The following is an 8912-nucleotide window of genomic DNA, read 5'->3' as shown; positions in this document are numbered from 1 at the left end:
AAATAGATGTCAAGAAAAGATAGACCGCAAAATAATATTTTCGGGATGGATTTACATTGACCAAAGAATACTCTCAGAGTATAGTGATAAAATTCCACGAGCAAAGATCGGTCCCCAGGTACTGATATATTAATTCAACAATACAAATTACAGTATTATTAGTCATAAATGAATACAGTTACCTTATCAGTTATTCATCTTAGTACCTTGTGGTATCCTAATAAAAAAACCTTACAACTGATGCAACTGAACTGACTATTTTAACTTTTAGCTTAAACAGGATTTCGTATCAAAGGAAATAACAAGTTGGTATTTTTTAAAGTTCAGTAATAAGGCGGAATGCTATTTAAATAATGATTGTAATAATTAGAATCAATATTTTAAATAGCATTCCGTCTCATCTGTATCTGATCATAAAACCCCCTATGTGGTTTAATTTAACATCAAGACACTTTCTTAGTTCTTAAGTTTGTATCCGTGCACTTGACAAGCACTTGGTTTCATTTGACAGACAGAGCTGGTCATTTCTATATTCAACCATTCCAATATTCTTGCCTTTAGTCAGTCGCTAGCAGAACTTGATAGAGGTAGGATTGGATAAATAATACGTTTTACAATTATTTAGAACCACTCTATTGATCTGTTGGATTCAATATTTTATAAGAACATTTTGATTATTCTAAAAGTAGGCATCATTTTCTAAAATGACAATTTTTAAAATGTAAATGTGACAATTTTAAAATCCTAATCAATTAGTATAATTAATTATGTATATACTCATTCTTTTCTAACTTTATTTTACTAAAATTATAATTCCAATAATTTTGGTTTTATCAGACAAGGTGCGTACTTAAGTTAATTTAGAAACTAATAATATATATTTTTAAATAAAAATAATTTCACAACCAAAAAAATATTTGACTTTGATAGGTGTGATTTTTATTTTAAATTAACTTCTATCATAACTGAAGTAAATATTTTGTGTGAACGTTTTAGAAAACAATCATTTTCTCAAACCCTACAGAGCAATTGGTAGGTTATTTCTTTACCTGTTTACTTTGTAAAATGGATTCTACTAAGCACTTTTACTTAGCTCAGTATTTAAAATTATACCAGTTGTTACTAAATCTAGTCACAAATCAAACTATTATAACCACATTGAAGAGCATGTCTTGAATGGAAACTAATGCTTATCACCTCTATATAATTCTTGGTTTGGACGCTGCCACTATACTTCCGCCATGCAACCACATCCTCTTTGGCCGATTCAGTGGCTACCGTTGTTTAGTAGTTATCTGATCACTCAACAATATGCATTTGTAATAATATCAGTTTTGGTATTGTGTAACAGACTAATACAGCTAGGCGTGGTGCAGTACTTTGGTCAATCTCAATGGTTTTGTTTGGCTTCTTCGTCGCCTTCGCCCTCCTGCCAGAGCATGTAGTGCCGTACCTCATCGACGGAACACCCGGGTTCCCCATGGTCACCATACCAGACACTCTGGAAGAGCCATGGACAGACATGACCGTCATCAAGACTCACTACGACTGTCGCGGATACCCCATGTGGAGGGAGGTCTCTAGAATAAAGGAGAGAACTGGGCAGAATGTAAAGGTGGTGAGGACTTCCAAGGAAACCTTCGATGCCAAACATGGTGGCAGGTATGCTACTGTTATAACCTACCGCAGTGAATGTTGCTTTACACTCAATAGCATACCTTAACGTTAGTAAATGCAAACTTAGCTATAATACTTATCTTGTATAATGATAACCAAAACAATTGAATCCTCTTAGCTATGTATTTTGGTACTAAAACAATTTAAGGTTGTTTAGTAAGCCGAGTGTAAAGTAACCATCCAATATTAAGATAAATGCATTTAAAAAATCAACTTTAACCTTTAATATTTGATGATTTTTCAAACATATTTTCAGTTAATATTTGCATTACATGTACGATTTTAGTTAAAGTTTTACGGATGTTATATGTGTGTGCCTGCAGGAAATGTATCGTATTGGTCCTCCTTACTAGAGTTATTTGTCTAAAGCTATTGTACCCATACTAGTGTCCCTGTTGCTCGAAATCGAGCAATTGCTCAGTATTACAGGCGTTATTTTAAAACGAATAACAGTCATATTTTTTATGACTATAAAAGATTCGACTCAAAGATTATGGAATACTCAAGATGTACATAACCGATCGATATAATCAACTTTTCTTGTAAATATCTTATCATTTTTCAAAAGCTTATTTTGTTTTTTAGTGTTTATAACACACATTATTTCTATTTCTTCCCCTTGATGGTGTTCTATGACTTTCCTATGTTTCCATAGTTTGCAAATCGTCTCTTTCAATGATTACTAAGAAATGCAGCACAGTGTTAATTAAGTTTTCTTTTTAGTATATCAATTTATCCAGGCTCTCTCGCTTTTTCCCATTGTAATAATTACGCCAACCCAAATTCAAATAGTAACTATTTCATTTCAACCGAGTAAGTAAATGTTTGTGGCAAACTAACTGTTAAATTAGCAAACTTATTGACTGTTTACAATTAACATATGTTCTTCTCACTTTTAATTTCTGACAACAGCTGGAGTTTCATAACAATACTAGCAACAGTGCCCGTTGTGGTTAAATACAACGGTCTCTAGTAAAATAATGGTTATGAAATCCATACACAACTTTACTCACTAATATTAATGGTACAGATTAAGCACATAACATTAGATAATTATATTATGCATACTGGTAAACCAATTATTGCCATCTATAACAATTATTAGTTTTTCTTTTCCGAGTCGGGTTAGCTCTTTTACCCAACCGATTTTCATTATTTTGGCCTTAAACTAAAGGTATGGACGTACCACAGATTTTCCATAAAGCATCGGCATTCATTTTGACGTATATTTTGAAAGAATTTAAATTTTATTATTTTAATTTTTCACTTTAATTAAAGTTGTATTCCAGCAGTTCTATATGTTACCCCTATATGTTTTGGTTTAAAAACCTTTAGTGAAATACCAGCTTTCATTTGAGCTATTGATTATTAAGATCGGACTACCTAAAACACACTGCTGAATCACAAATCAACAATAATTACAATCGTTTTAGTACTTATCTGCAATCAATGATACGTAACTCTATTTTTATTTGAGTTATTTTAATATGTCTTGGTCTTAAAATACTTCATAGGCTTTCACTTGAGATATTGATAGTTTTAAACAGTTAAGTTTAAGATACTGTATCGCTCAATCAGAAAATATAAATTTGATTATATCTTGGATATGGAATTTAGTTTTAGATATATTTACTTAATTCTAATTACGTCATTCTATTTGTTTTGACCTAAGAACCTTCTGTGAAATACCAGCATCCATTTGATTTATAGATTATTAAAATCGGACGTACCTAAAGCACACAGCTAAATGACGTACAACACAAATTGTTCAAAAAATGTAGTTATTTATCATTGATTTATAGTCAAACGATCTTGCTTGCAACCTCAACAGTAACTGTCGACTATGACGGGTTTAACCTAGTAAATTTTTTAAAAAATCAAACTTTTATGATTATTTGCAAATCTACACAAATTAGGCTTTCCAATGACCTATTATTTAATTAAATCGGTTCAGTAGAACTGTAGATTTAATTGTACAAAGTTTAACAACAACATCTCTAATTCAGTATTTTCTCACCACTATAAATTGGGAGGTTGCTTAACGTTTTTGCAAATAACTTTGAAACGGTGAGGAAATCGACCAAAGTGGAAGGTGATATTCTGAAAGAGAATAAAATTTCCTACAAATTACTAATATGTGTTTTTGAAAATACTCAATAAAGGCAGCCTAAAGTTGGCTACAAATATAAACTTGGAAATATAAACTTGGAAAAAATGAGTTTTAAATGTATTATTGTTTATTTTTATTTTTTCACCTCAAATATCTAATAAAATCAAACTTTCATAATTATTTGCAAATCTACACAAATTAGGCTTTCCAACGACCCATTAAGTAACAAAATTGGTCCGGTAGAAGTCTAGATTTAGTTGTACAAAGCTTAACAAAAATATATCTAATTCAGTATTTTCTCACTACTATAAATTTGGAGATCACTTAGATTATTGCCAATAACTTTTAAATGGTGAGGAAATCGACCAACGTGGATGGGATATTCTGAAAGAGAATAAAATTTACTACAAACAACTATTATGCATTTCTTGTAAATGCTTAATAAAGGCAGCCAAAAGCTGGCTACAAATAGAAACTTGAAAACAGAAACTTGAAAAAGCAGTTTTTAATGTATTTTTGTTAATTTTACTTTTTTACCACAAAGATATAATAAAATCACACTTTCATAATTATTTGCAAATCTACATGAGTTGGGCTTTCCAATGACCCATTAATTAACAAAATCGGTCCAGTAGAAGTCTAGATTTAGTTGTACAAAGTTTAACAAAAATATCCCTAACTCAGTATTTTCTCTTTACTATAAATTCGGAGGTTGCCTAGCTTTTTTGCAAATAACTTTTAAATGGTGAGGAAATCGACTAAAGTGGAAGGTGATATTCTGAAAGAGAATAAAATTTCCTACAAATTGATACCATACACTTCTTGGAAACACTCAAAAAAGGCCGCAAAAAGTCGCACCCAATTAAAAAGTGTGAAAAACACCGTTTTCAATGTATTTCTTATGGAAAACATGTTTTTTTAAAGATTTTCACCATAAATCATAACAAAAACAAACTTTCATAATTATTTGCAAATCTACACGACTTGAGCTTTCCAACGACCCATTATTTAATAAAATCGGTCCAGTATAACTCTAGATTTAGTTGTACAAAGATTTTCAAAACTGAATTATATATAGAATGGAATAGATTTGTTTCCCATGTTAATCTTATGGAGAAATACGAAACTTTAAAGGGCCCCAGGGCCTCACCCTCTAATTATTTCCCTAAAAAGAAAGTTTCCTGCACAACTTCACGTTACGCTCTTTCCAATGACACCAAAAACATGTCAATCGGTTCAGTAGTTTCGGAGGAGTAATTGTCACAAAAAACCTGTTTGCGTATTAAATAAGTATAGATTCTAAGTTTTCATCGTTATGTCCCATATACAGAGTGTGTCCAAATTGCCTGGACATATTTTGTGGACTTGTTCCTTGGGCTAAGACAAACATAAAATGACATACAAGTATGGATCTAAAATGCCTAGATTTCTATCTGTCGGTCTGACTGTGATTTTTAATAACTTAGGCATTTTTCAAGATAGAAATTTCAAAATTAGTATAGATGTGTAGTCTAAAAGGTAAAAGAGCTTAATAAATTTCGTTCTAATATCTCAAGCCATTTTAATATGGCAGCCATTCAAAATCTGTAATGCCAAAATGTCATGAAAACCGTAAATATTTAAAGAAAATTTCTAATTAATCCAAATCAAAAGAGACCTCGTTTTTTTATCAGATGACAAACAACCGAGTTATCAGTTTTTCTACTTTAGGCTGTGTCCTTATGGAGCCACCTAAAACAACTTATTCGGATTAATGGTAATTATTCTTTTTATTTAATTTAACCATCCCTTGACGTGTTGATACATTGTTCAAACTACAGTTTATTAATTTTTCTTATGTATTTAAAACAACGTGTTGTTTGTTAGGTCCAACACCTTTCAGTATCCAACTTTATGTTTTTAGCACTGCTACTGTAAAGCCGGTGGTTTTCTTCAAGTCGAAGAAAAGCAGACTTCTCATCGCCAGTCCCCGAATGTTGGCCACAACTCCCAGTTCAGCTTCCTCAGTGACGTCTTCACCTCCAGGCGAGGCCCAGGAGGAGGTGGGGCCCCAGGAGCTACCCCAAGGCAGGCCCCTGCTAGAGGTGGGGCCCGATCGTGTGATAGACACCCCTATCATCAGCTGTCCAGAAGGCTACAGCGAGGACTACAATGGAAAGTGTCGTCCCGTGTTCCCGGACTCTTACTAGTGAGTATCAGTGTTGAAACTCTAAACCAGACATTCCATAGTATGGACCAACAGTTACTAGTCTTTTCCCCCGTTTTTTTTTTTTTACAACAAATGTAGTTGAACCATTCCAAGGGTGTGTTAGAGGCCAAAGTTATATTTACTTACATAGCTTTGTCTACACTGGTAGTTAATGTGAAACGAAAGATGCTCCAGCTTACCATAACGCTACGTTTGGCTTTGTTAAATAGTTAGCTTACTTATGCGAAATCAGTAGTTTACATCAGCAGATTCTGTCGTTGAATCAATTCAATTCAAATAAGATTATTTATTTCCTAAACTGGCTACAGTTTCAATCATGGGAATGAAACGTATACTGTAGATCTATCCATAACCAAAGGATTACACAGTTAGTTGGGTGAGAGGTACACTTAATAGACACAAAAATATATTATATTATTGAAGGGCCTGTTTCATAAAACCTTCATAATACAGTGCCTGTATTACAGAACTTTCAAATTTAAATTTACAGTCCTGTGAATTCATGTTTCATAAAAATAATTTTACTCTTGTAAAAATCTCATTTAAAATTTGCCAGTATTATAGTTCCTGTATTTTAACTCACAGCTGTAAATGGTATTTTAAAATATAGTTTTTATATTAAGTCGTTAATAAGAAAAAGGACTGACCTTACTGTCGTTAATTGTTTTATATAATACAGTTATGGCTAAACGCAAAAAAATTTACCCAGACTAACAAGCCAGTGGACTATACAAATTTCAATTAGTTTGATTGAATTTTTAATGAAATATTTCCATAAACAAGGCATATATTTCTTCTATACAAGTAACATTATCTTTAACGAGTACTAAGGTTTACTGCTACGTGGAAGGAAAAGGAGTTTTTGTCAAATGTTAATAGTACAGTATAAAATGGATAAATTTGCCAAATTTTATCAAAATATAGCTTTAACAAGCAGTTTTTTCCCGTAACCTTTAATGGTAAAACAATGTTTCAATATAACTAATTTTTGTCATTTTAGCTTTATTACATAATAGTAATACAAATTGGGAATTTCCATGTATTATGGGTAAATATTTGAAAAATTCAAAAATTTTTGAAAACTAATTTTACTTTATAACACTTTTTTATGACCCAATCTTGCTGGTTTGCGATCTTAATCACATTTATCCATTACACACAACAATTCACTCCAAATTATATCAAAATCTGACCAAAACTAATTTAATGGTGTAAGCTATGTATTTTTTTACGTCTTGAAATAATTCTTTCTTTAAAATGTATTGGCCTCCAAATAATAACAATATTGTCATTTTAACTATAACTACTAGAGTCATCCATTAGGTAATCTTTACTACAAAATGTCACTTATCAAAGTATCAATACTTGTTACTTGTAAAATTTGTATGGTGGTTTAGAGAATGCTAAACAATTCACCAATTTACAGGTCCTGTATTAAAGGAGTTTCTGTTTATGAGACACTACACTGAAATGTCCTGTATTATTTACTTGTAATACTGGAGAACCCCCTGTAAATTACTTTACAGGGAAAAATCTTTATGAAACACAAACTTGTAACCTTAACTTCTAATACATGTTACCTGTATTATAGGGTCTGTAACCTTTATGAAACAGGCCAGGTCATTGAATGTAAAAAAATTAACTTCTCTTGCTTACGGGTATGCAACGCTCGCTTAACATGAAAGGTGGAGTTTTCTTTTAGTGCACATCAGAGCATTCTTAGCTCCATCTTCATTGATTACCTAACATTCAAAATTTAATACATGTAGAAAGATGTATAAACTGGAATATCGTTTATAAAAATGTATATTCAAAGATGTCTGGCCATTATCGTCATATGAATGATGATCGTTAAGATAACCCCCCTACCAATGTAGAAAATAACGATTTGTTGCAATTGACAAATAAAAAAGACTATGTTTTATGTGATAACTTAGAGCTTAAAGTACACACCAGTAATACTGCTTGAGAATACTATATAAGTTTCATCATCCATAAAGTCTACAAGGTTAAACAAGATTTCCTAAAGAAAAATATAATATTTTACACTTCTGACGGGTTTGATCTCATCTAATATTGTCCTTTGACGTTATGTCGTAGCCGGCTTGGAAGAGAAAACCCAATAAATTGACATTCGCATTTGGTATTTTTCAACTAGTTAATCAAAACGAACTGTCAACACTTTCTGTGGGAGAGACTTGATTCTTATGTAATAAAATTTTTTGTTTGTTTTAGGGGTCACAATTTAACTCTTACACCGACCATTTTGATAGTATAACTTTTAGGACCATCTATTTTTTTCTATTACAATGTTCAAAACATAATAGAGATTTTTAACGTTCACTATTTACCCACTGAAAAAAAAAACTATTTTGAACCATGGATGGAAAATACACTTTTTCAATGTCTAACTGCGTTATTATCCTGTTTGTCTAGTATAACACTGTTGTTTGGCCTTCTATTAGTTATATATCTACATGATCATATATTTGTTTAAGGAATACAACGCTGGCTACCTCGTCCAACAACATAGCCATTCAGAGCTACTGAGAGGAGAGATTTAGTACGAAGGGCTAATTACTGCAACTTATTACTTCATATAACTAGCTATGGTTTATTGTATAGGAACATTGATTTGACAAATAAATAGTGTGACAAACTTAGCTATATATATATATTAACCTAATGAATTTTTCCTCCGAATATGGTTAATAACTGAACTGTATAATTCATTTTCGTGTAAATTAAACATACAAACGTATAATAAGGTTGATAAAAATGTTCATTTTTGACTCACCCATAATGTAACAATTAAATGTAAAGAAATCGTCAATTTAAAAGCTGAATTGATTATTCTATGGATTTAAAATGTCACTCTCAATGATGTCAGCATTATTAAATCACTAATTGACTTCA

The 8912-nt window shown here is 31.6% G+C and overlaps 1 protein-coding gene across 2 annotated transcripts; it reads left to right on the top strand.

Annotated features, from left to right (window-relative positions):
• Nucleotides 1–547: 547 nt before the first annotated feature.
• LOC129005809 (uncharacterized) lies at nt 548–8659 on the top strand. 2 transcript variants are annotated; one of them, XM_054434826.1, is made up of 4 exons: nt 548–587; nt 1352–1662; nt 5691–5975; nt 8495–8659. In XM_054434826.1, coding segments are annotated over exons 2-4 (555 nt in total). In that variant the 5' UTR covers nt 548–587; nt 1352–1393; the 3' UTR covers nt 8496–8659. The 2 variants fall into 2 exon arrangements, with proteins under 2 accessions (XP_054290801.1, XP_054290796.1); XM_054434821.1 differs by lacking the exon at nt 548–587 and having other exon boundaries at nt 1303–1662.
• Nucleotides 8660–8912: the final 253 nt, after the last annotated feature.

Source organism: Macrosteles quadrilineatus, unplaced genomic scaffold (genome assembly GCF_028750875.1).
Source record: "Macrosteles quadrilineatus isolate MER2022 unplaced genomic scaffold, UCM_ALF_1.0 Scaffold_1__1_contigs__length_201487025, whole genome shotgun sequence".
Taxonomy (NCBI): domain Eukaryota; kingdom Metazoa; phylum Arthropoda; class Insecta; order Hemiptera; family Cicadellidae; genus Macrosteles; species Macrosteles quadrilineatus.
This window is presented reverse-complemented; position numbering and strand designations above follow the sequence as displayed.

Coding starts and splice junctions, on each gene's coding strand:
- LOC129005809 (XM_054434826.1), top strand. CDS start 1,394: ATGGTTTTGTTTGGCTTCTTCGTCGCCTTCGCCCTCCTGCCAGAGCAT. Junction 1,663..5,690: donor GATGCCAAACATGGTGGCAG/GTATGCTACTGT, acceptor TTATGTTTTTAG/CACTGCTACTGTAAAGCCGG.